Below are 27,217 nucleotides of genomic sequence, written 5' to 3'. Positions count from 1 at the left end.
AATAAACCCTCTTATTGTTTAAGATTTAAACTGGGTTTTCTTTTTCTTATAGCCAAAAGCATAGTAACTGATACAGAATGTAAAAGCAGGAAAGAGAGTGAGAAAATAAATCAGGGGAGGCAAGGGCAGCAAGGGCACTATTTGAGGCTAGGGAATTGGTAACCCCTGTTCTCTTAAAATATTTGCTCAAACTGTTTTCCTGCTATATCTCAGGATACAGGCCATGTTACCATAAAGGCTAAAAAAAGTCAAGCTTAGATGGGAACCCAGGAGAAAACAGAGGGAAGAAAATACAACTTTACTGAGAAAGGATTTTAATGTATGTGACGTGCAATTTAAGTAGAATTTTTAAAGTCCCACAGCAACACAAAGTCAACAGACTCACTCATGGTTTCTTCTTTCTCCCCTGCCCTTCTTAGCAATGTCACTTCCAATTCATAGATTATCTCATGGTCCAAAATGGCTGCTGATGCTCCAACCATCACATCCACATTTTAGGAAAGAGGAAGAAGGAAAAAAGCAAGACTAACGTACTTTCCAGCTTAGTCATTTCCCTTTCAGTATTGCTCCTGAAAGGGACAAGTGTGTTCAGTCCCACACACTTTTCTCTTTATCTCACTAGCCAGAACTCAGAGATACAAACATCTAGTTGCGTGAGAAACTTAAAAAAAAGTAGCATTTACCTGGGTACACCATGTTGCCCCTAATTATCCAGGGGCTCTATTTAATGAGGAAGAAGGTCAATGGCTATTGGGTACATACCAAGTAGTTTTGGTCCAGGCAACGTAACTGATACATCCCATTTTGGAGCCTGGATTCCACAGTCCATCATCTCAGTCCTTTCTTGCCCGTAGTTTCAACTCTCTTGCTCCCTTTTCCTCCTATCACCCTCGCCTGGAAAAACCAAACTCTGCCTTCTTTCAGCTTACATCTGGGCTGAGTGTGACTAGAGAAAATAGTAACCTTACAGGTTCATGTGACTCATAAAATCAGTCATCAACCTCACCTGGGTGTATAAACGCCACCCCATTTTCTATGTGCCTGATCAGTGTGCACGCTCTTTTTTTCCTTAGTGACAATTTCACGTTTTCTCTACTTTCTACAACTCTCTAACCCCTACCCCCAACATCACCCCTGACTGCCTCACCCACGCAATCTTGTCCCCTGCTTCACAGGAAACACAGAAGCCAGCCCCCTGCACCTGGGCCGGTCTTTGCCTTTCATCTTGATACAGCAGAGGAACTGTCCTGAGGTTACTTCTGAAGCCCACCCTCTCCCCAACTCTACCTGGCTTCTAGAGTCTACCCTGACTGCTTTTCAGGGGTCTTACATTGTGAGTAACCCCCTTTCTCTGTGATATAGCTTCAGTGGGCTGACTCAGGCCTTGAGACTCTTCTCTGGGTTTCAGTGACACCACCCTTTCTCCCCTCCCCTCCTCCAGCACCCCCGTCCATGCTGCCTTTTCTCCTTACCCGGTCACTGGCCTTCTTCCCTTTTGACTCTCTGCACTCTCCCTCAGCAAACGTACCTGCCCCTAAGCTTTACTTACCACCTATCTTCTAATAGTTTCTCAACCTGCACACCTACTACTCTTCTCTTGGTCCAGGCGTCAACCTCTCTCGACCAGGTGACATCACTGCCCCCTGTCCACCTCCTCCTCCATGGTGTCCTTCTAAGCCACAAATCCGGTCATTTCACTCCCTCTTAAACCCCTTCAATGCTCCTGGAACAGAAAGGACATCAGTGGAAATGTCGTGAAACTGAAATAAGGCCTTTTGTTTAGTAAGCAGTAAGGGACCGATGCTAACGGCCTGGTGCTGATGGTTGCACTGTGACTGGGCAAGAGGCTAACACTAGGGAAAGCTGGGTAAGAAAAGCTTCTGCCAACAGAAAACCAGTTCCAAGTAAAAAGTTTTAAGAGTTCATAATTCAAACAACAGACACCCACCACCACCACCACTTTCAACAAAGCCTCATTGCTCTAAGGACAGTATCCAAACTCCCACACTCAGTTCCAGGGATCTACCCAGGGTCCCTCTCGGGCCTCATCTTTCCCACACTCCTGTCGGACTGTGGAATTCAGCCTCTTCTCCCTCTTGGCTTTTCCACATGCTCTTCCTTCTGCCTGGGAAGCTCTTCCACTGCTCAGCCATCCTGAGGGACAGAAGTTTGCTGCGGTTTCCTGAGGTCCTTGCCTGCACCCCCATGTTGACATTAGGAACCCCTTCTGTGTGTTCCCACAGCACCCACTGTTCCTCCATGTGACTGCCTCTGTCACCCCCTGCTGGACCACAAATCCCTTGAGGGCACTCCTGTTATCTCCACAGAAGCCCTCAGTAAATACGTAATAAGTGGAGGAAAGGAAGGACTGGAGGAAAAGTAAGAGGGAAGGATGGGGGGACAAGATCACATGAGCCTACTCTAGCCCTGATACCTGCCACCTGCAGCCCAGACAGGCCCCAGCCCCAATCCTGCCCCAGGTTCCCATGTGCTGGCAGCTTCAGCTCCTTCCCCACCTCCACTCATTCGAGTATCTTTATTTCCCCAAGATCTCCTGTGCCAGGAGACAGATTGGGACCCGAGCTCTCATTGACCTGGCCAGCCCGTCCTGAATCAAGACTTCTAGGGGCAGAAGGAGCAGTGTTGGGGCTCCACAGTCCCTGCCAGTGATGCCCTGGAGAAGGGCCTGACTAAGCCTGGGGACTCTGGGAGGGGGGGCTGCCCTCCCTAAGCCCAGTCCCACCTGGTAAATATTTCATCCTCAAGCTGCTCAGCTAATCCCTATTAATTTCAATACCGCCGCCTTGCCTGGCTCAGCTCCCAATGCATTATTTATCCCCTTTGTTTGTTTGTCGCTAACAGGTGGGCCCCAGCGGAGGCGCTGACTGGGGACAAGCCCACTCCATCACAGTGTGGCTGTGAATTAATCATGAGGACTAATGGGAACCACCTCAGCTCCAGGCACTTCCCTAGCCCCCTCCCCCTGCCCTGGCACCCAGGGGTGGGCCTGAGCTGTCTCAGCACAGTTTAACTCAATTCAAAACAACACATTTTATCCACTATCTACCCACAGGAATCAGACACTATGTTATGCTTTGGGGACACAAGCTGAACAAAAGAGACATAAATTCCTGCCCTCAGGGAACTTTCCATCTAGTGCGGGGGAGGGGGAGAAGGGGGCATTTAACAACTTCTTAACGAGGACTATGACTGCACGCTCCAAAGGTCGAGTATGCAGGGGAGGGGACTTGACCGAGGCTAGGAGTCAAGGACTCTTCGTTGAACAGCAAACTGAGCTGGGCTCCGAAGGATGCTGCTGCAAAGTCGCTTCAGTCGTGTCCGACTCTGTGCGACCCCATAGACGACAGCCCACCAGGCTCCCCCGTCCCTGGGATTCTCTAGGCAAGAACACTGGAGTGGGTTGCCATTTCCTTCTCCAATGCATGGAAGTGAAAAGTGAAAGTGAAGTCGCTCAGTCGTGTCCGAGCAGACTGAATTAGGCTAAGGGTGGGAATGGGGGCTCCCAAGGAAAATAAAGCCAGGTGGGAAAGCCCTGAGGTGAATGAAGGCATGGCAGTTTCCAGAGAATGAGGGAGGGCGCTGTGTGCTGCGGTACAGGGGGCATGAGGAGAGAGGCTTCAGAAGGGGCCCCTACATCAACAAGGCCCAGCCTGGGTATGCGCCTCTCCCTAAGTGACCAGCATTTGTCGCAGGAGACTAGCACCGAGTCCTCCCAACACCTGGATACAAGCACACGCTCACACCACCTCTGCTGACTTGAGCAGTGTCTGAACCGCTTGCCCTTTGTGCCCGTGGCACTGGACAAGTGATCAAGACTATAAGCCTTCAACTGCACAGATCAGGAGATTCAGGTGAGCATTTGGTCTGGAGGACTGAGGCGGCCAGTGCGGGCCTCTGAATGCCCGGAAGCTTAGGTGTGGCAGGCCAGGGCTGGGAACACTGACTGGCCTCAGCCACCATGCTCACATCACCTCCCAGGAAGGAAGTGGCCTCATCTCTGAAAACTCAGCACCAGACTGGGCACCCAGAAGACCCCAGCAAACACCTTCTGAATGAATCACTGCACAAAAGTGAATGCTCACCATCTCCCACAAAGATCTTTCCCCAGACACTCCCCTCAAAAGTTTCCCAGAGATTTATATAGATAAACGAGCTAACTCATAGTCAGGGTGGTACAATACTTTCATGGTAAGCCTCACAGGTAGGAACCATCATCAATCCTACTTTAAAGAGGAAGAAACAGAGGCCCTGGAAGGTGAATGACTTACCCAGGACCACAAAACCTGAAATGATGGGTATAATCAGAATGAGGTCAGCATGGCTCCAGGCTCCTGGCAGGTCCATAGATCTGCCCCTTCTATGGAGGGATTTCCCCCGGGAATCTCCCTTAGTGACTCCAGGGACCCCCAATCTTGAGAGCAATCCTAAAAGGGACCTTGTTTATGAGCCAAATGTAGCTCTGCCAGGGCAAAGACCTCACAGTGCACATGGTTGGGGGCTTTAATTCTATTCAAAGTGGCCACTTTGAAAATCCATATGTCTCCAGGCTCTCCGTACATCACGGTGTCAAGTCATGGAGCAGTGGCATCCATCAGCAGCTCCCAACGCCAGGGCCTGGGTGCCCGTATGCCTGATTCCACCCCATGTGCCTGTCCTAACTAGGGGCTGCTCTGGCAGCATTACCCACGCTGTGAGAAGGCTCAGGCTAGCCTGCCTGCTTGACCCAGCCTCACCCCTGACCCAAACGCCTCCTCTATCCCCCTCAGTCTCTGTTTTCTTGGAGCTAGGCAGCCAGCATGGAGGCAGCCTCGATAACTCGCTAACGTGCTGCCCATGCTGTTCTTAAAAATTTATGACTGTGCAACATGAAAAATCCGGCTGAGGAGCCGTCATTAGCAGCGCTGCCTCCCTCCCCCACCAGAGCCGCCCTCGTAAATTGAGATTTATGGCTGCAGCAGGCAGGGCGGGGGCGCGTGCAGACGATGAGGATGTTGTGGGGGAGACAGGAGAAACCGATGAGGCCGCGGAGGGGCCGGTGGCTCCCCCCTGCGGCAGCTCCGGTTCATCGCAGTCTGCGGAGATGCCTACCGAGAGCTGCGTCTGGCCTGGGGTGTCAGCCGTGAGCGGAGGCTGATTCCCTTTAGCCGCCGCACTGGAGGGGGAGGAGCCTATCTATGTCAATCACTGGCTCCTTGAGGTCTTGGGCCATATCCTGAGGTCCAGGTGCCAGCAAGCGAGGGTCTCTTAGAAGGATGACTTGGGGAGGGGGAAGGTTGGACCGAGGGAGGAGGCATCATCTTTGTTGGGGTCACTGGGTCTGGGCCCCCCGCCCCCCAGTCCGTTTCTCCAACCAGAGGCATCTAGGTTGGGCTGTGACTGTGGTATGCCAACCAGAGAATAGAAGGGAAGGGAGGGAGGGAGAAGGATGTCAGGAACCCTTCAGAATTCCCTCTCTTGCTAAGGCAGGCCTGAGGAGAGGATGTTACAGGCGGGACGGCAAGGATGCCATCAGTCTCAGAGCCTCCCCAACCAGAGCCAGGCTGGGGCTGAGAAGAGGAGGTGAGACCGCGAGCCCGCACCTCCACGCCCACCCCCCGCCCCGCGCCGCAGGCCCTCCCTATTACCTCCCCTCCGCCTACCCCCCTGCTCACTTAGCCCTGTCAGCCAGGCCATTATGAAATTGGGGTTTCATTTACAGACTAATTAAACATTACAGCTTGTTCACAATTACAACGCGGGGATGAGGGAGTAACTAATTACGGAAGAAATGAGCTAACATTTATCTCTGCTCCCACCTCCCTCTCCCCCCCCTCCCCTCAGTCCGGCTTCCTCCCGCTCTCTGGTCAGTACCAGCTCTCAAGGCTTATTACCTAGGATGGGGGACTGGAAGGGCCCGATACCCACCCACCCCAGACACAAGGTCAGACTATTCCCAGCCACCCCAGGGGAGGGGCTTAGTTCCCAGGGCCCTGCCGCCACAGTCAGGGCTTTTGCACAAGACCCTGTGGGTGTAAGGGACCCTGTGATGGTACGTGTGGCCATACGAGGGTGGGGTTCTTTGGTGTATGAGTATGACAGCACTGTGGAGCCACGCGACTCTGCATCTTCATCTTTGGGGCAAGGTGTGGGGCTACAGATGATGATTTCTGTGATGGAGTATGAAGATGAATGATCCATGCCCTGAGCCCCAAGCCCTCAGGGCAGTACAGGAAAGAACCAGGAGGCTGCAGGAGGTGATGGTCTAAGTGGGCCCCAGGACCAAATTCCCCACTGGGCGACCTTTTCCAGTCAGCCAGAAGCAAGAGAGGCGGCGGGTGACCCTGCCCTGGGGCTCAGCTCGTCCTAGTCCGCCAGCTGGCCTTGGCTTCTGGCCAGATTTGCACCCCCCAGGGCCCAAGGAGCCTCCTGAGGGGTCCTGGGGTGCCCCCTGTGGGCAAGAGTCCTGGGGTCTGGCTGGCTTGCCGCAGAGTTTAATAATAGTAACAGTGAGAGTAAGCGTTTCCATCCTTCCTGCCTTTGGGCAGAAGAAGAAAGGAAAGAGGAGGGAGAGGAGGGAGTGGAGGGAGCGGGCTGAAGGGAGGCTTTGAGGCCTTAGAACTCACATCAAACGGCCGGATCTGGGCCTAATTGTCTGACCCCTGCCCCTGCCTTCAATCAGCTCTGCGGCTCCCCGCCCGCCCCTCGCCTAACTAGCAGCCATGTTCTCCTCATTAGGACAAGCTCCCCTTGCACACGTGTCCCCGGACATGTCCCCAGCACTCCCAGCTCCCAACCCTGCCTGGTGGGAGGGTACAGCAGGGACCCAGTTTTGGAGGGGCTCCTGGGACACCTGTACCCTCGGCCACAGCTGGCTGGCCTGAGTGGCTCAGCACCTCTCCCTGAGCAGCGGGGCCCCGGAGGCCACGTGCTGTGACACGTCCCTGGGCTGGCTCAGCCGCTGTGTGCATTCTGTCCTCTGTGTGTCCTTCTTGTTACAGCCCGACTGTCTCAGACACATAGCTCCTGAGGGTGAGCTGTGTTTGAATCCCGTCCCCTTGGGGCTGGCTTAGCCTGGCAGGGGGTCTGCTGTGGGCCAGGGTCTGCATTCAGAGGCCAGGAGCTGAAGGACTTTGTCGGCCTACTGTGCATGGATGGTTCCCTTAAGCAGATCCAGGCACAGCACTGTGTGAGCGTCTGGGGCTGGTGGCACGGCAGGGAGGCAGGGGAGCTGGGTGGTGAAGAGCTCTGACCCTAGAGAGACGTGTGTTTGAACCCCAGCTCTCCCACCTCCTTGCTCGGCTGCCCTGGGTGTGTGACAGCTTTCCTCAGCTTCCTTAAATACGATATAGGTGACAGCTCCAATCTCACAGGGCTTGAGGATTCACTGAGGTAATAGGTGTAGAGTCCTCTCTACTATAGCCGGCACCAGCAAATCTTATGAAAGGATACAGGTGGGGACGGTGGATTCGGACCAGGACAAATTCCCTTCTCCACAGGCCTCACTTTGCCCAGCTGGGTCAAAAATGTCAGGGACAGAAAAAGCTGTGAGGAAGGGTTCAGAGCCCTGGAGGAAAAAAAAAGAGCAGCTCCCAGGGGACCCAGCTGATACCAGGGGCAGGAGCTCCGATGCTGGAGCCACAATTTGGGGGCAGGGATGTCACACAGCAGTGTCAGGTGGGAGGGCAGGGGCCCAGCTTAAGGACTGTCAGGTGGCATTGAGGTCAGATGAGGCAGGTTAGCAGGGCTGGTCCATGAGACAGAGATCGTCCCTTGAGTACTGAGGGCTTGGGAGGAGGGGTGCTAGGAACACCACGGGAGTGCAGGCTCTCTGGGTCACTCTAGGTATTCGTTCTCAAGGTACCAGACCTATACGGGACTGGGGGAAGGGCTGGACTGGCCTGGGCCTTGACATTGTCTCTCACCTTACACCAGTGGTAATGACTTGCATACATTGATGGAAACGCAAACTACAGAGATTGTGTTTTTCGGGGAGTGAAGGTGGGGAGAGGGGATAAGGAGAAAAATAAACTGAAATGAAGTCCGGTTATCTCCCATCTGTGGCTGCTCCTAATCCCCCAGCCCAAAGGAATCCAATGCAGCCCCTTATCTGCCCTGTCAATCACTCCATCACCGCCCAGTGCTTGGTGGGCACCGCACGCCCTCGCACACACTCAAGCACATGCTCACACATGTACACACTCACTCCACGACTCTTGCTCCGACACTCCCGCCCACCCCAGCCCATTACTCCTCTGAGTAGGAGCAGCCAGCACGCAGGTCCTGCCAGATGGATGCAATTTGCATAATATCAGCAGCGGAGGCTGCAAGATCACCAGGGGTCAGGGCGCTGACATCCCCGCACAGTCTATCTGCAAGTGCTAATTTGGCCGGCATTGATCTGTCTTTCTGATTTCTTTGTCATTTACGTCAGCGATGGTTTGACAGGAGATACAGAGAGAGACAAGGGGAGGCCAAGCCGGGCCTGGGGCTAGGGAGGTAGGGAAACAAAGATTGTACTTCCCAGTGCATCATACACACACAACACACACAGACAGACGCCAGAACCTCCTCCACCTATCCACCACTCCATCCATCCATCCATCCATTTCTCCATCTCTTGTATCTGGCAAGGGCCAGTTCCTCAGATGTTCCTGGGCTCCGAGTGCACCAGTCCAGGGAGGAAGGTGTGAACAGCCCTGAGCACTATGCAGGCAGCCCAGTGGAGGCCCTGTGGATGCCTAGAGACATGTCCCTTCTCGTGGTCAGCCACCACCCCTGGCTCATCATTTTCTCTGGGACACTCTAGAAAGAACTGGACGGGGTCAGGGGAGAGGGGGAAGGGGGGTGGTAGTGCTGAGGAAACACACACTCCAGCTGTCTCTCCCCGCTCCTCATAAGGGAGCTGTGCTGACTTCTCCCCTCCCAGCCTCCCTGCCCTGAGGATGGCCAAAGCCAGGAGTGGGGTCGACACACCCCTCTGCCTCTCCAGGAGGGCCAGGAACAGGTCTATCAGGTCGCAGAGGCCTCACCTCAACACTTCACCACCCTCAGGTCATCCGAAGAAGCCCAGACTGGGCTCTGGCTGATTCTGAAGCCCTCTAGCTCAGCCAGCAAGTCCCAGGTCAGATCTACATCCTCCCTGCTGGGTCCTTGGCCAGAGTCCCCACGTTCTGAGATGTAGGACATGTCATGGGGTGGGGAGAGGGGGGAGAAGATGGGAACTCTGGGAAGGAAGAGCCCACTGTAGAGAAGTGGACATGGTCATTCTGTCAAGGGAGGAAAAGGGGCTGGAGCCTTCAAGGAGTGACCCCTCCACCAATGGCTCTGTCCCAGCCCCACCTCTTTCCCTCGCCCGTAGCAGGAGCAGGGTGATCAGAAGGAACTCCCTGCTGGGCAAGGTGGGGGCGGGTGCTGGCGTTTGGTGTGTGCTAATCCCGGGCCCGAGGTCTTCAGAGGGACCGGGGAACTTCAAGGAGGGGAAGGCAGAGCTGTACTGCAGACGAGCTCATTAGCCAGCACCCCCACCCCCCCACCCCCCAACGAGGAGGAGGGCGGGCGGCCCAGGGAGCTTGGCGGCGGAGGCGGCAGAGAAAAGGCTGTCACTGTCCTTTCTTCCTTTTGGTACAAGCATCTCCCCGAACCGACGATTCTCCTGCAGTGACATCTCTCACGGGCGCTAATGAGATCTGTGTCACAGAGCTAATGCGCTCTGACTGGACTCTGATAGACACCCCACTCCATCAGGGGAGCCTACAGGCTGGCACTGCCCCCCAGGGCTGGGCCCCACCCAGCCACCTGCCAGCCCAGCTCTCTTGCCAAACTGTGCTGGGCAGCAAGCTCCTGAGAGGGCTCACCCGGTGACTTGCCATCCCATCTCACCTGGAGCCTGTGGAATCCCTGGTCCCTGGGCAGAGGAGCTAAGCAGCCAGGACAGGACCACCCAGCTGGGCACCAGGGAAGGTTTCGATTGTTCGCCCCACCTGTGACGCCAGCAGTCTGCGGGGCCTCCATGTCCCAACAACGGGAGATTTTACTGAGGTTTCCTGTATGGATTTCCAACAAGAAAGAAGGGAAGGAGGCCCAGGCCATGCCCTTAGGGAGGTCAAGTATGTAGGGCCTGATCATTACCTCTAACTGGGGCCTAGGGATGTCTTCTGTGCGCTCACACTGGGAGGGCTAGGCAAGACCCCCAGAGGGGTGGCCCCTAGAAGAAGCGCAGGATCTCCTGGATGGAAGGCAAACAGAAATCACTGTGTAGGGCTGTCGGGTTAGGAGGAGGCTGGAAACCAAGGGGTGGGGCCCTGGCTCCCAGGGCGACTGTGCCAGGGTGGCCACGCCCCCTTCCCCTTTCTTCCTCACCTGCTGCTACCGAAGCTTTGCCAAGACCTGTGGGTTTTATGTGACACTGAGAGAAATGCCAAATGTAAGCTTGTTTTCTTCCTCACTGTCTCTGCTGGCGGCACAAAGCCCAACACCAAAAAAGTGCTCCTAATTCAGCACGGTGGTAAGAATGCAGACTTTGTGCTCAGATGGTCCTAAGAGTGAATCCTGGCTCCTTTGTCTGACTGCCTGTGTGACTGCAAGTAAGTTACTCATCTGAGCCTCAGCCCCTCAATCTGTAAAATGGGGATGACGATGGCTGCCTTCATCAGACTGTATGAAACCTAAATGAGTTAATACAAAGCGCCCCAAATAATGTGAATGTGCTGTGCTGACCACTTGCTGATATGAAAGGAGGCCCACTCAGCAGTCCCCCGTGGAGGCTGCCCAAGTCAAGAACGCTAACGGAGCCCACTGACACAGCCAGTCAGCAGTTCTGCAAATGTGTAGTCCCCCTCACCTGCAAACTCCTCCATGTCACCCTGCTCCCCGGGGTCCTGAGGCTGAATCCACTCCCCCAGGAAGAAGTGTCTCTCCCTGACCACGAGGCCACACTGACAGCCACTGAGTCCCCTCTCTGGCAGGCGTTCCATCCCTGATGCTCCCCCTACTGCAGTCCCCAGGGCCAAGCCCTCTCCCCATCCTGGTGACGGAGCTCAGTGGGGCAGGACCAGTGCAGGTTTAGCACCTACCACAGCTCCTGAGACACAGCAGGTGCAAGGTTGCCGTTCACCACCTCCTTCCCCATGCCCATGGCCAGCTGGTCGGCCCTGAATTAACCACCACCTCCCACATACCTTACTGCATGCATCCCTCACCTACCCTCCCCATTGCCCCCTCCACTGATTGCCCTGTGGCCTCCCCTTCCGTGATTTCTCATTGCTAGTCCTTTCTACACAGACTCTCAGATGGCACTGACTGGAACCAGCTCTGACCAGGTCATTCTACCCAAACACCCTATGGCTCCCCCTCAAACAGCCCAGCCATGCACATCTATCCCAGCGGGCCCCTCCCTTCCACAGCCAAGGTCCCTGTCCTGCCTGGCCGGCCAAACCTCCAGCACACCTGCCCCCTTACTCTGTCAGCACCTCCACCACCCCAGTGCCCAGCAGGAGTCCCCGCCAGGTAAGCCCCACAGCCCTCCCCTGCCACCCATACCTTAAAAGGAGACTCAGGAGATTCCTCCAGGGGCCAGGGTCATCGGAGCTCAGCACACCCTGCCACTCCCCCCAACCCAAGGCATTGCCGGAGAAGCCAGCAGCCCCTGGAGACGGCTAATCTATGGGACCTGCAGAGCCCTTACCCAGAGTCACCAAGGCTGCCTCACCCCCCAGCAAGATACATACCACTCCCCACTTGGGGCTGGCAGCTCCTCACACAGTTAATTAGCACCATGTCACTGAGGACCAGCCTGAGTGGCCAGTGACAGGAGCTGACCCTTGACCCCAGGGCTGGGAAACAGTCCACATCAAACTCTTACAGTGCGACCCTTTTAGCACGCACAGTAACTCAGGGCACCACCAGCTGAAGCTCATTAAAGCTGTCTCTTTGGCGCGAGGGCCATTAACCTCACCGCTCAAAATCTGCACCTCCCCTCCCCGCCTCTCCCAGCCCAATTAATGCCCTGCATCCTCCCTTCCTTCCAAGCACCCTCACCCACTCCTCAGAGCCAGCCAGCAGCTGGCAGGGCAGCCCCCTTCATTCACGAGTACAAGGATCAAATGCCAGGAGCCCCCCATGCCCTGGGCAGAGCAACAGAGGAGGCAGCTCCTGGAGCACCCACTGTGCGCCCAGACTGCACCAGCCATTCCCAACAGCCCAGGGAGGCAGGTGGCACTGCCTCTGGTCTAAGGTCACAGGGCCTGAACTGCTGGTAGCTCCAAAGCCCTGACTTCGCTGTCATCAGCCAGAGCCTTGGGTGGTCCCCTGGGGCCCACCCAGAGGGAAACACCTTCTTCTCTGAAGAAGGAGGGAATACTTCAAGGGTCCCCACCTAGAGCCAACATGGGTGAACAGACAAGAACGACATCAGTGAGTCCCAGGAGGCAGCAAAGATGGGAACAAAGCACCCCTTCCTCTCAGAAACATCCCCAGGACAGATACACAGAAGCAGGGTGCCCCGCTCAAGGCTGTGTGGGGTGAATTACCCCAGTCCTGCCAGCCCCTCCGTTACGGGCTGCTCTTCTTTCCCTGGGCCCAGGTTCTCTGGCCCCTCCCTTCCCCAGCACCCTGGCCCTGACTCATCACTCGCTCGCCGTCTGTCCATCCACCAGAGCGTCCGTCGAGCACCTACTCAGAACCAGTGTGTGTAGCGCCCGACTGCCTCACTGATTCTGGACCAGAGCTCTGATCCTGTCTTTATCTCACTCACGGACTTCCTGTCTCCTTAAAACCTCACAAAAAGCCACATCCTCTGACCTGGCATTCAAGGCTGCCTTATTTCCCCATTTATCTTCTAGCCATTTCATCCCTAACCCAAATGTTCCATTCCAGTCACAGGAAACTACTTGCAGATGTCCAAAATTGTCCTCTCATCACAACAGGCTTCCTCCTGCCTGCGCGCTTTGGTATACAGACGGCCTCCCCAAAGTTGAAACCCTTCCCCCAACTGTCTGCCTAGCAAACTCCTATTCATCCTTCAGGGATCCCCTGACTCAAGTCTCATCTTCTCTAGGAAACTTCCTGCTGACTCCGAAGGCCCATCGGCATGATAGGTTTGGGGTCTCCTCTAGGCTGTATAAAACAGCTCCTATGGGAGGGAACAGCAGTTGTGGGGGACTCCCAATTCCCCAGGCCCAATGGCCACTTCCTCTTTCCCCCGGGACCCCAAGAGAACCTTGAGAGCCAATAAAAATGATATGCGGGCATCCTCAAGTAATGAAATGTAAATGAAGAAGAAGAAGCCCTTGGCAACTGAGGGCAGGGAAACCGTCCTTGGGGCAGCCCAGGTGTTTCTATCCCGACCCTGAGCACCCTGGGTGGAGACTGCCCAGTTCAGTCTCTGCCTCCTCCCAGGAGCTCCCTGAGGACAGGACCATCCGCTCAGCACGCCCAGCCCTAGCAGGCACCTGCAGTGTCTGCGGAAAGGATGAGAGGCCAGTCTGCAGCAGATGACTGGACACCTTTCAGTGTATCTTGCCGGTCCCCTTCCCTGTCATACCTCCACAAAGGTACGCAGGCTCTGCTAATGCGTAACATCACCCAGGAACACCCCTGTTCCTCCTAGCTTGGAACAAAGTCTACGCCTGTCAAGTACCCTGCTTGAAAATATTTGCATGCACACGTGTGCAGACACACACACCAAATAAGATGCACAGAAATGAACAAACACATTTTCTGATGGATATACACACAGGCTGATGGTTGCTTCCACAGAGACAGGTGCCCTCAGCAGGTGTACACAGAACACCTTTACCCATACACACATCCCTCAAAAAGACACATTACAGGGACACATACAAACTCCCAGACACACACACAGAGACATGCGGCTTAAGGTGCCATTCACTCCCTCACAGACACACATCCACAATGATATATAAGAAGCCAGCAGAGCCTCCAGTGCCTAGAACCAGCCCCCTCCCACGGAGCAATCCCCCTGAGGAGGCACCCCCATCTGGTACCCCAAGTGGCCCCTCCCAGCCCAGGCACCACTCAATGGAGGCTGCTGCTCCTACGGGGGAGTTCAATACCCTGTGGACGGAGCCATCGGTCAGAAGGACCCCGACTAATTAAAAGCTGGTGAGGTTTAAATAATTCATCTCCTTAACTCCCATTGATCGCCCAGTTTAGTGGCCACAGACTTGAAACAATATTAAACAGCCTTCTCCAGCTCCACAGGGGGTGGGTAAGCTGACATGTGCCCACCCCTCTGAGGACATCACCCACCAGAGATGCAACCCAGGGTGGGATCCCTTGGTCTGAATCCAAGGCCACCTGTGATCCACCCAAAGCCCAGACCCCAGCCTCCTCCTGAAAGTTGTTTTGAGAGACTCTTTCCAGCGGTCAGGTTCCACTCTCCCCTCACTCCACCCCTCCTTCCCCGCTCCCCCCAGCTACAGAGAGCACCCTGCTGGAGCACTAAATGAGCCCCAGAACCCCTCTGTGTGCCAGGGGACTGGGGGGTGTGGGCAGGGGACTGACCAAGCTGACAGGGGGATGTGTGGAGGGACTGACCAATGCCGCTGTGGGGCCGGCCTATGTGTTGCAGGCTGAGGCCCTTGTTCATGTCTAGAAGTCCATTCTTGGGCCAGCAGCCCATGGCGAAGCTGTAAGCCTGGAAGACAGGAGGCAAGAGTGGTTACCAGAGGCCCTGACCCAACCCCATCACTCACCAACACCCCCAGCCCCCATGTCTTCCTAGCAAGGGCTTACTCTCATCACGCTACTTCATGAGAGTCCTCCCTACTTGCTGGGTCCCCCTTCCACCAGAGTCCCTCCAGAAAACCCTTTCCACCTTCAGAGCTCCCTCTCTCCTGGGTGTCTCCCCATCAGAGGTCCCCAGCCCTCATGAGGTGCCCCTCACCAAGCTCCTCTCTAGAGCTCCCATTTATTAAGATCCTCCTTCTTAAGACTCCTCCTCCCACCAGGCATCCCCTTCATCATGCAACCCCCCAGCCCCCCATCCAGAGTCTCTGACCCTCTGTTGGGTATTACTGGTCACAAAGACTGGTGGTGGGAGGGACTTGGAGATCAGTATATTCAGACTTCACTCCAAAGACAGGAAAACTGAAGCAAGAGACGAGGGGGCCAGCCAAATGCCTGTGGTCAAGGTGCTTTTGACCTGGAGGTAGGCCAGACTGTGGAGCTGAGAGCCATATGGGCCTCAACTGAAGAGGGGTAAGGTCACCTGGCCGACTCAAGCGCTGTGAGGGGAGCGCAGAAGAGTGTGTGTTGTGTGTGTGTGTGTGTGTGTGTGTGTGTGTGTGTGTGTGTGTGTGGGAAGCAGATCTCGCTGAAGGTCAAGTGCTCACTTATGCATATTCAAAGCGGCCACCCATCGATCTGTACTTAATTGTTTTCCTGGGGTTGGGGAAGCAAGCGCTGGGGGCATCGATCTGTTCAGCCCCCAGCACTTCATTGCCCCCCTCTGTCCCCAGGCCACCACCCACCTCCTCCACGGTGGGGGGGCACACATCAAGCAGGGAGAGCACTTCCTCTCACATCCCATACAGGCATGACAACCAGGTATCACAGATGAGGAAACTGAGGCCCAGAAAGAAGAGACTTATAAGGGTCAGAATGCTATTAAGTGGCCCAACAGGGATTTAATTCCTATTCAGCCTGCCAGCAAGTCCCAGGCTTCTATCAGTGGGCTTGCATAGCCAGCTGACCCTTCAAACAGTACCCATGTCTTCTCCCAAGAAATCCCCAGCACCAGGCTGTCCTTCTCCCAGTGGCAAGAAGGTGACAGGGTGGTTAAGACAGTGATCATTGCAAATGATGTTTGGGTAAGTTCCCAGAAGTTGGATGGTAAGTCCACTGGTGGAACTAAGGTGACTGTTAGCCATGGGCAGGCAGGCACCACAGAGCTCCCGTCCACCACTGGGCCAGGGAAGTCCCCGTCCCACCACAGACTGCCTCCCAGCGGAAGAGTGCCCAGCACGGGGTCAGAAGCAGAGCACAGGAGGTTGAACACGCAAGCTGTGCCAGGACCAAGGGGCTGAGCAGAGGGCTGCAGGAAGATCTTGGGGATCTTGATTCCCTCCCAGCTGCAGGAATCAAGTGTCAGCCCTGTGGGCCCTGGGAGGCTAGGAAAGAGTGCACCTCAACCTCAGCTCCCTCCAGAGCCACTCTGCTTGACCACAGAGGTACCAGCCACCGCCCGATTTCCCAGCCCGCCCTCCCACGCTTCCCCAGGCCACAGCTGTACCCACAAATCGGGGGTTGAGCGCGAGCCTCAAGGACAGGGGAGAGGACGCTGGCTCGGAGCCAGGGCAGAGCTGGGATGCAGGCAGCAGGCAGAGCAGCCGGTGGGCGGTGCACAGCTGGGGGAACTGCTGAGCATGGTCAGGGCCGCGGCTGGAGCGCAGTGGGCCAGAGAGCAGTGGTGGGCCGCCTTTCAAGTACTTTAAAATCACTTACAAAGGCCGGATTAAACGATCAGAAATTCCATTTAATAGGACAAATAAAGAAATAACAATCTACTCTATCAGCCTGGAGAAGGCGAGCTGGATGGGTTTTCTTCCTTTTTTTTTCCCCCCCTCTAAAAAGGAAAAAGGGAAGGAAGGGGGAAAAAAGAAGGATAATGTGTGTTTACTCAAGCAAAGAAAAAAATATTTAAGTGATGTCGGGGAGAAGATTGCGGTAACTAGTGAAGAATAACACCGTCTACTTTGCTGTCAAATCACACCCGAATTTCAGTAATAGATTCTCGGCTGACACTCAATTCAATTCGAAGGTGATCCTGCTTTATCCCAGCCCATCAAATATTAAACACTTGCATTAGCAGGTGCTGCCGCTTCCCGGCTTAAAGCAGCGGGCGGGCGGCAGGGCTGCGGAGGCCCCTCTGCTCTGCGTGCGGCTCGGGGACAGGGCAGCTTGGCGTTATCTGCGCGTCATCCTGAGCCTTATCGCCGCTAAGCGGGAAGACCACTTCAGATAACATTAGGCGCCTGCCCCAACGCATCACCGTGATTAGATTATTATTATAATGATGACTCCCTAAGATCTTCTGCAGACTGGAAAGTGAAGGGGCAGCAGAGCCCAGGAGGGCCTGGCTGGTCCAGGGCAAGCCGGGGCCCACAGTGGGGAAGAAGGAGTGCCAGGCAAGGCGGCAGCCCGGTCCCGCCTGACGAATGCCTTTCAGGAAGGGCAGTCTAGCTTGTCAGAGCCAGGGGAAGATGAATTGGCGTCTCTGCTGCGGCCGCCAGTGGCATGCCCCACGGTCTCCTATTCCCAGATAAGGCGTGCTAACCAATTGCTGCCGTGGCATGGCCTCAGCCAGCACTTCCTTCGGGGGCGCGGGCGGGGGCAGGGAAGGCGTGTGCACATGGGTCTGCCAAGCTCCTAATAAGAGGGATTTAATTTTTACAAATGCTGCTTCCAGCGGGGCCTTCACGTAGCAGCCAGAGTCCAAAATGATATTAAAAACGGTTAATTAAAACTGCTCTCCTTCAGCCTGGGCTCTCCCCATGCTAGAGAACCCTGGCAGGCCTCCCTCCAGGTACTGCCACGTGCCTCTGCAGAGCCGAACCTTCGGACATGACCGCCTGCCTCGTGGATCCCCACCGAGGCACAGTCCCAGGGCACAGCACCACAGCTCCCCCCAGCTTCTACTATCTCGGGCACCCCTTGGGCACAGCTAGCAGACAGCAGAGAACACAGGGTTCTTCTGCCACCTAAGCTTCTATTGGCATGTTCTGGATCTTGCTCCTGCTGCCCTTCTGGGCCTGTACCTTCAGGCCTACTACCCCTGGCACTCACTGCTAAAGTCCCTACCCCTCCCCAGATACACACACCGTTGAGCACGAGTACACACTCACACAGGCACCAAATTCTCCCTCGGGTGACTCAGCCCATCTTTCCATTCCCTACGCCCCTCCCGACGCCCTCCCTCAGAGATTACATGCATCTGTGAATCTTAGCAGAGCCTTCGCAGGAGCCCAGCTCAGGGCAAGGTGATGTGGGCTGTGTCTCAGAGGTTCTGGCTGAGGGGTCAAGGCTTGCACCAGAGAGCCACCAGAGCAGGAGGATCAGGGACGGTGAACCCTGTGGGTTGCCCACAAGGACACCGGAGACAGACAGGCCCATGCTGGAGGTGACCAGGAGAGCTTCCTGAAGGGAGCGGTACTGGAGGCACTGGAAAGACGACACAGCAAGGACAAAGGTGGGTGACAGGAGCGAGCTGGATGGCACCAGGCAAGGGCTGGGGTGGCCAACGTGGAGATGTCTTGAGGTGCTGTGCAGTGCTGGCATCAGTCAAGGGGCCCGAGTACCATCTACCGCCCCCCTTTACTCCTGCCTGCTTCCTATCCCCACTCCCTCTCTCTCTTCTGCCAATCTGTGGGGCATGGGGTAAGGGACCCAAAAGCTTTCTGACCCTGATCAGGGCTGGGCAGATATTTGAAAGCCAGAGCCTGTGCCCGAGCCCCTGTCCCATGCTGGTTCCCAATTCTCTGGATGCCACTTCTCCAGCTGCACCTCTTCTAGCTAGTAGGGCCCACCTGCCCAGCTGAGGGTTCCAGGCCAGAGGGTGGGGCAGGGGGAAGGATGACTGAGGAGTCCTCTCCAGGGCAGGCAGAGTCAGGGTGAAAGATGCTGGGCCTCCCAAGCCACCCACCCCAGCCCTGTGCCAGGCAAGCATGCACACTTCCCTTCCCCTGAGCTGCTGTAATTTCCATGCGCAGGGAAGCAGGTGCCGAGCTGTTCCCGGCTGGCTCTCCCCTCTCGCGGCTCTGCCCGCCTTGGCTGCTGCCCCATTAGCTTAGTGGCCAGCCATCTGCGACGGGCCTGCCGCGCAGCCCTGCTGTAGGCGCGGCGGGTGGCCCCCTGTGTAACAGGGAGCTTTGCCATTAGCGCCTTTAATATTCTGACACCTCAGCACAGCCTGCTATTACATGCAAACGCTGATCGCCCTGTGAAATTACATTGCTGGGCCTGCGAAATGGAATCGTGTATAATCAGCCTCCTCCATGCACTGTCAGTCCCATCACAAACACGGCGCCCGGCGGCTTACGGGGGCTTAGCAGCTGCGACAAGTGTATTGGGTTTAATAGATGAAGTAGCCCTCATCGGCAGCAGCATCAGATCCTTCAAAGAGGAAAGAAGAGACATTGACAGCTGCTAGGGTGGCTCTGCCCACTGGTTCGCCACCCACCAGGGCCCTGAGAGTCAGATGGACACAGCATGGGCAGGGCAGTGGCTGGGGATAGAACCCAGCTCAGACCACAAAGAGAAGCACAAACTTGCAGAAAACCCAGAACTTGAAAACTGGCAGCGGCACATCTGAGCCATCCAGCCTCCCCGCAAGGTCACCCTGAGGGGTGGCCTATGGCAGAAGGGCCATTTCCCAAGACAAGGAAACAAATCAAATCACCTGCATTTCCCATAAACACCCAACAGACAAAGACAGGGAGGTGATACTCTGGAGGATCCAGGGGAGGAAGTCTGACAGACAGAACTACTCTCTAATCTTTTCTTTAACCGGACAACATGTCGATAGTTGGTAAACCAAACACCAAGGCTGCAGAGATACATGAGGATGGTGTACCCAGCAGCCCAGGCCTCATGGAAAGAGTGCATTCAGAAGTTGGTTCCCAATTCTGCCAGTTATTAGCAGTGTAACTTTGGTGATAACCTAGAGGGGTGAGATGGGGTGGGAGGTGGCAGGCAGGTTCAAGAGAGGGGACATGTGTATACCTATGGCTGATTCATGTTGAGGTATGGCAGAAACCAACACAACATTATAAAGCAATTATCCCCCAATTACAAACACTTTTTTTTTTAAAGCACATCATAACTTTGGATGAGTCATTGAACCTCTGAGCCTCAACTTCCTGTACTATAAGACGGGATGACAGTTCTTTCTCCCAGGTATACCTGAGATCACTCAGGAACACCCAGTCCCACTGCCACCCCCAAATATTCTTTGCCATCACGCAAAATGCAGGCTGTCTTTGAGAATGCTATTCGTCCTTTTTCCAGGTTCAGCTTAATACCAATTACGGCAGACTGTGTTTTCCAGTGACGGTTAACATTATCTTCAATCTCACATATGCTCTACTTCTGATATGACTCTGATAAACCTGCCGTCAAGAGGGGAGTCTATACCCCTTTGGAAAGGGGTGAGCTTCTGTTATAACTTCAACCAAAAGAGTAATGCACAAGTAATGCTGTGTGATCGCAAAGCTATTTCAGAAATGCCAAGGCAGCTTCCTCCTCATTTGCTAGAACACTTTCCCTGACCCTTGAGCTGTCTGTAAGAGGTCAGACTGCTCCAAGGCAGCCATGCTGTGAGGAAGCCCAAATCAGTCCAGGAGGAGACACCATGTGGAGAAGCCATGGGACTTGATGGAGAGAGAGAGGTGCCCAGCCAGCCTCCAGCTGCTCCACCCAAACTCTTCTGAGTTTTCCCCTGCTCTGATGTCTTTCCTCACAGTCTCCTGTAGTCTCATCTGGTCATGTGTGGCTCCTGCATGCTCCCTTCCTGTTTCTGTCTGTGCTCTACCACTCTCCCTGTGTGATTTCCTCAACTCCCTGGTCTGCACCTGTCCAACGTTCAAATCAATTATTCTTTGCCACTATTTAAGTGTCAAACAGATATCTTCTATTGCCCACTTGGCATTTCCACCTGGAGTCCATTCAGGAAATTCATTTTCAGTAGGGTTAAAACCCATTTCAACATCTCCTCTCCAAAGTGTTCCCTCTCCTGGGCTCCTCAATCCCAGTGAAAACTCTTACCATCCACCTGGCCTACCAGAGATGCAGGGGGTCAGCCTTGCTCCCTTCTCCTTCCTTACTTCTCCTCAAGTCCTGGGATTGCTGCTTTATGCCCCCTAAGACTCTACTTGAGCAACTCCTTAGCCTATCTAGGGTGCCCTCTGCCTTCTCCCAGTTTTTATCCCTAATGAACACATACTCTTCTTTCAGCATTCAGTTCAAAAGTACCTTCCTTCAACTTCCCTGGTGGTCCAGTGGTTAAGAATCCACCTGCCAATGCAGGGGACACGGGTTCAATCCCTGCTCTGGAAAGACTCCACTTGCTGCAGGGCAACTAAGCCTGCGAACCACAAGAGAAGCCACCACCACGAGAAGCCTGCACACCACAACTAGCGAGTGGCCTCTGCTCGCTGCAACTCGAGAAAATACGTGCACAGCAATGAAGACTCAGCACAGACAAAAATTCAGAAAAAAAAAATTTAATGTATATACATAAAAAAGTACATTTCTTTACCAAGCCTTCCTGACTCCTCCCTTCCTTAAACACACCCCGACTCTGAGTAGCACCTGGAATATTAGATTTGTTTACACATCTGTTGCCCCATGATGTTGGGAGTCTCTTGGGGTGGGACTGTATCTGCTCTCTCTGAATGGTCTCCACTGGGGGAAGGGCGTAACTCTGCCAGGCCTGGTTTTCGGAGAGGCTGCTCCTGCCAGTCCTATTCCATTTCCTTCAGGAACCATGGTTGATCTCGCCTAGAAGAAGAGCAATTCCGCCCCGTCCCCAGCCGTCCTTGGAACTGAGGGCTCAGCTACCTGGGTTAGGAAAGAAGGAGAGACTACTTTTGTCTCCTCCTTTTCTGAACTCTTTGGGCTTATGGATAGCCTTGAGTCCATTCTTCAGGCCAGCAGAGACCTGGGCAACACAGCTATAGGAGCAAAAGGAAGGACACTCCCATCAGGTGACACAAGACCTTCCTTCCTACCCCCAGCTGGTAGTTCTGTGTGTTCAGTGTTCCCTGGCTACCGACACACTTCAGGGGCACCAGAGCTGCTGCTGCCTCTGTCCATCAACAGAACCTGAGTGGGATAATTATCTTCTCTGTGTACTTAACCTTCCTGCTCACTGCCGAACAACAGGACAGCTGCCTCGAGTACATGGGACCACCACCATGGCAAAGGCAGGAGCTGTGCTACAGGTCCAGGACCCACAGTTATTTGGAAGACAGCTGCCGGCTCAGTTTGATCCCTTGGGTCCTGAGTCTATTTTTAGGTGGAGCGATCTCCCTCATGTTTCCAGAGCCCTTGCTTCTCTGCTGAGTCAGAGAGGACTTGGGGACACTGAGGCTTCTGGGGAGAGAAGCAGGTAAGGAGCATAAGCCCTGCTGCCTGAGCCCCCAGAGAAGAGGCTGGCCTGTCTGGGGCCCCACATGCCACCAAGTCAAGGCAGCAGGTCAGCCTGAGCCAGCTGCCCAGGGAGAAAGCCACATTGTGGGTTTTCTTTGTTTTCATTACAATTTTCTCTCCCATTGCTTCTTTGGAGCCAGCCCTATCCTCCCCGGGGTGCTGAGGATTGAATGAAACACCACCCCCGGCTCCAATAAGTGTATTTCAATTACATCTGTCACTGCATAACGATATAATGATATATCATGTGATATTAAATCCATGGTAATCATATCAGGGATTTTTTTTAATCGTGCACTAATCGCATTATTACATCTCTATAATTAACAACAGGAGGTATGGAAATTCAGTTAAGGCAGAAGGCTCAACGTACTCCCCCCCACCACACCCCCGCCCTAGCTCCCCCAGATTAGGACCCGATTAGGAGATGGGAACTGCAGGGCACTAGCAAGATGGGCCAAAGCTTCCGCCTCTCAGGACCAGAGCCATGGGCAGAGCCTTCAGCATCCAGGGCTGGCAGACATAGGCCAGACTGAGACCTGGGTGCTATCTGTCCTGTAGCTGCTCAGGCAAGAGCCTGGGGCAGAGGCCACACAGAGAGGCCCAACTATAAGGCAGCTGGGCCTTCCAGACCTCCAAGCCACTGTGGGACCAGATCTTCTCCTTGGGGAGGGGTGTGACCTTTCCTTCAGACCAGCAAGGCCCCCAAAGGTGCTGGTAGGGCCCAAGGCAAGCGATTGCCTCACGACCTCCTGCGCCAGAATTCTTCCCTCCGCCCTAGCCCTTTGTGTTGGCAGCTCTTAACATCACCAAGTCCAACAGCTGTGATGTCTCTGCCTTTTGGTCCTGTCATCCTTGAGCTGGGCAGATCCAGTTCTTCCACGGGCCATTCCTCCCCAGTTCCCTCTCTGAAGTCTGGCCCTGAGTACTGCATGATAAGCAGGTTTCTGATGACCACTGGAGTTGTTCCCCTATGCCCCACAAATGGTCCAAGTTCTTATGTCCTCCCACCCAGGCCTATATGGAGAGGGGAGGGGCTTGGGATTGCAGCCTGAACTGTGTCAAATGACCCTGTCTCTCCCACCCCCTTCCTGATACTGAGCTGTCAGGACTAATCCCCTCAGGGGTGTCAGAAACCAGTCTGCAAAGCAGAATTTTGTGTTTCAAGTCCAAAGCTTTGAACTTGGCATGTAACTAGTCCTCAGTGAGGGGCAGGCATTTTGCTAAGTTTGACGCTCAGAAGTCAGACAGGCCTGAAGATGAAAGAGAAAAATCATGTCCTTTTTCCTAATAAAAAAGAGACACTAATAGCAGTCAGCACTTAGGCAAAGAACTCTAAGTTTCTAAAGTGCTCTCCAAATTAAAATATAATCCTTCATCAGGCATGGGACACCACCACCACCACGGCCACCCAGCCCTCACACGGAAGGCATGCACATGCTGGCACCCAGCACACACACCTTCCCTTCTTCCCTGTGCATGCAGAAAACGGAAAAAGTGCTTCCACCTTCCTCCCAGACCGCCCTCTCTCTCTGCTGGCGTGTTCATGTAACACACACCTCATGAGCAAATCCACGTGCCAAGCTCTGTGCCCAGTGCTAGAGATCAACCACGATAGGCCACTGACTCCAAGGAGCTTCCAAGCTGGAAGGAGATACATGTCGACTCACACAGGGTAGGGGACTGAGATCCGACAAGAGCCCCAAGGGAGAAACCAGCCTTGGAGGGGAATAACCAAGAAGGACTAAGATGGCCTTCAATGTGACATCCAAGGTGATGTGCCTGTGGAAGGTGGACATGCAGGCCAGGAGCTCAGTTCAAGAAAGTCCTTGGAAAGCACAGGGATGGTGCAGGAATCTGCAGGACTCGGTAAGATCACCCAGGTAGAGAATAAGCCTTTAGGGCCAACAAGGCCCTTCTTCCTCTGATGTCTGGATGGAAACTAGGAAGGCTGAACAGCAGTGTCTTGTCTCTAGAGCTAAGGCTCTCTGGGCACACCCAACATCCTGGCCTCTGCTCTCCTGTTATCTCCACCTTCACTTAACCCAGATGGGATAGGATGAAGCAGTAAAGACTTCTAGGTCACACTGACTTAGTCATGACAAACACTACTGAGAGTCTGTTATATGCCAGACCACATGTTGAGTGAGTGAGTGCTCAGTCATATCCGACTCTTTGTGACCCCACAGGCTGTAGCCCGCCAGGCTCCTCTGTCCACAGAACTTTCCAGGCAAGAACACTGGAGTCAGTTGCCATTTCCTACTCTAGGGGATCTTCCTGACTTAGGGATTGAACCTGCGTCTCTTGCACCTCCTGCATTGGTAGGTGGATTCCTTACCACTGTTCCACCTGGGAAGCTAGCAATATAGACACAGTGCTGTCCCCAGAAAGCTTCCAGCCTATTGGAGAGAGCCCATGTTAAATAAACAGCAACATATATAAGCACTAAGTCATAGCTTTCAGAAGGACTCAAAGAAGAAAGGCAGGCTGCTTACAGGACAGAAGAGGGGAACCTGACCTAGATGGGGAACTCTGAGGACACTCAACAGAAACTGAGTGACGGGGAGGTGACAGGGGAAAGACTAGTGCTAAGGCCTCTAGGCAAACAGCACTTAGAAAGAACCAAGTCAAGGCTAGTGTCCCTGGAGCACAGACAGCCAGCATGAAATGAGGCTACTGAAGAAGGCAGAAGATGCCGGGGCCTCAGAGGACACGATGAGGGTTCCGTACTGTTTCCTAAGGTGATGGGAAGCCATCAAAGTGTCTGCCACTGCCATGCTATGCCATCTTAGGTGCTCCACCAACACCAAAAGTTAGTTCCTTGGCACATCTAACCCTCCCTATTCCTAAGGGTAGACAGGCCTGGGAACCAGGGACCATTTTTTTTAATCTAGAAGGAGAGAAAGAACCTGCATGAGCAAATGAGCTCATTCATTCATTGTAAGATTCACACATTCACTGAAGGCCTGCCAGACCCTGGCAACTCAACCGAATCCCTTATAAACCCTGTCCTCATGGAACCCACAGTCCTTTGCAGGGAAACAGATGCCAGGAAATGCATGATCACAGTGATATGGAGTGATTAGAGAGAATTGAGGTAGAGACAGAAAGGAGGACAGTGCTCAGGCCCGTTGGAGGCATCTGGAGCTCAGCACAGGGAGCGCTGTCCCTGGATCCTCTCCTCACTGCACCAGCCAGGGTGGGTGGGGAGACTGCACTCCCGACATAGACTGCAGCCTGGGCGGGGGGCAGGGGTGGCAGGAGGGCCCTGAGCAGCAGCGAACCTAAGCCAGGATCTTCCTGTTGCAAAGATGAAGGCTGAAAGGCTGTGAGCAAAGCCACTGAGGAGAAGACGGACAAGCTCATTGTATCATCCAAGGATGGGGGACGGAGCACCTTTAAAACAAGCAACAGGACTTGAACAGAAAATCATTTCCCGAAATGGCAACTCCAGTCCCCAGGCTGTTTCCTCTTTGGAAAACAAGGGGCTGGAGGGTGGTGGCGGGGAGGGATAAATTAGGAATTTGATATACACTACTATATATAAGAGAGATAAACAACAAGGACCTACTGTATAGCACAGGGGACTATATTCAATTCCTTGTAATGACCCATAATGGGAAAGAATCTGAAAAAAAATTACATATATACACATATAGCTGAATCACTCTGCTTAACCCCTGAAACTAATACAACACTGTAAATCAACTATACTGTAAAAACTAAAGAAAATGCGGGGAGAGGAGCTTAATTACCTGTTTTCTTAGGTCCATTGCTGGTCTGAAATTCACCAGTTGGTTCTTCAGGCTCCCATAAGAGTCAGGCTTATTTCTGTTCCCACATCTTTGCTCATACTATTTTCCCACTTGAAACACTAGCCTTCTTCTACCCTCTCCAAGTCGAACTTCTACCCTCTCCAAGCCTTCTTGTACCCTGCCAGGACACCACCTTCAGGGAGCCTTTCCTGATTTCTCTTCCCCCCACCTCTACGACCCACCCTGACCTCCACAGTTCATACCACAGTTCTCCCAACAGCACTTTGCTTAATTACCTATTGCGTATGGTCTAGTGCCCTTACTTGACTGGTCGAGAGACTGTCTCATCACTTTCAACCCCTGACATCCATTTCGGGGGCAGGAGGGAAGCTCCACTGGCACAGGCCGAAGAAGCAGGCGGAAGTCTGGGTCCCCACTCCCTCTGCCCACAGCCCTTTGAGAACTCGACAGGCCTCCACTTGAAAAGGGTGCTGAAAGCAATGATGTCTCCAAGTGCGATGGGAGATATTTGTGTCTGCTTTACCCTTGGCTTTTTGCTCCGGTTCAGGTAGGAGCGGGGTGGGCTGGCTGGCAGATCTGAGAGCGCGGCACGCCCCAGCGGGCAGGGCGCACAGCGCGGAGGAAGGCGCGAGTCAGTCTGGAGTGCTCCCCATTTATCAAGCTCACGCAGGCCGCCAGCCGAGCGAGTCTTTCTATCATTACACCTCTCAAAATCCGATTCATACCACTAATCCTGCCTTCATTCTCCCAGATTAATAACATCTCTTTCAACCTTCACAGTGTGATAAATAGACAAAGAGAGAACAAAAGGAGAGACAGAAGAGAGAGAAAGAGCTGGAGCAAGTCCCCATAATAGAGAGAGCCGAGAAAGAGGAGAGGGGAAAAAAGGAGAGCGGGCCAGAGCAGGCAGCGGCCAGAGACTGCAACGGTCTCAGAGAACCGAGAGGAGAGCGTGGCTGCGCCCCGCTATGCGCGGCGCTCTGTCCCCGAAGAGAAAGAAAGGCTCGTTAACAGTTCCTTCCTGCCTGCACTTTTGTTCAAATTCTTTTCTTCCCTTCCAATCCCTGCTTTAGGTCAAATTCCAGTGAAAATGAGTCTTCTGGCTTCCTGGTCCCCTCCCAGCCTCCCTACCAGGCCCAGGGAACCAATCTGGCCCCTGGTGGCAGGGCTGGGGCTGGGCAGGGGCTTAGCAAGGGGCGGAGCGAGCTGGCCTAAAGCCCAAACCCCTGCCCCTTTCCTGCTCCTAAGGCAGAAGAGGGGAGAGAACAGAGCAG

The 27,217-nt window shown here is 54.2% G+C and overlaps 1 protein-coding gene across 11 annotated transcripts in view; it reads right to left on the bottom strand.

Annotated features, from left to right (window-relative positions):
* Positions 1–27,217, bottom strand: part of ERI3 (ERI1 exoribonuclease family member 3) — a 130,894-nt gene that overhangs the window by 9,612 nt on the left and 94,065 nt on the right. For 5 of the 11 annotated variants that reach the window (XM_024989635.2, XM_005204834.5, XM_059884806.1 and 2 more), the window contains 1 exon segment: positions 14,557–14,656. The exons of 2 other annotated variants lie outside the window; for them this stretch is intronic. In XM_024989635.2, the coding sequence (XP_024845403.1) occupies positions 14,557–14,656 (100 nt within the window). 11 annotated transcript variants of the gene reach the window in all.

The sequence above is a fragment of the Bos taurus genome, chromosome 3, assembly GCF_002263795.3.
Source record: "Bos taurus isolate L1 Dominette 01449 registration number 42190680 breed Hereford chromosome 3, ARS-UCD2.0, whole genome shotgun sequence".
NCBI lineage: Eukaryota > Metazoa > Chordata > Mammalia > Artiodactyla > Bovidae > Bos > Bos taurus.
Note: the sequence above shows the minus strand (reverse complement) of the source record. Positions and strands in the feature narration are given on the sequence as shown.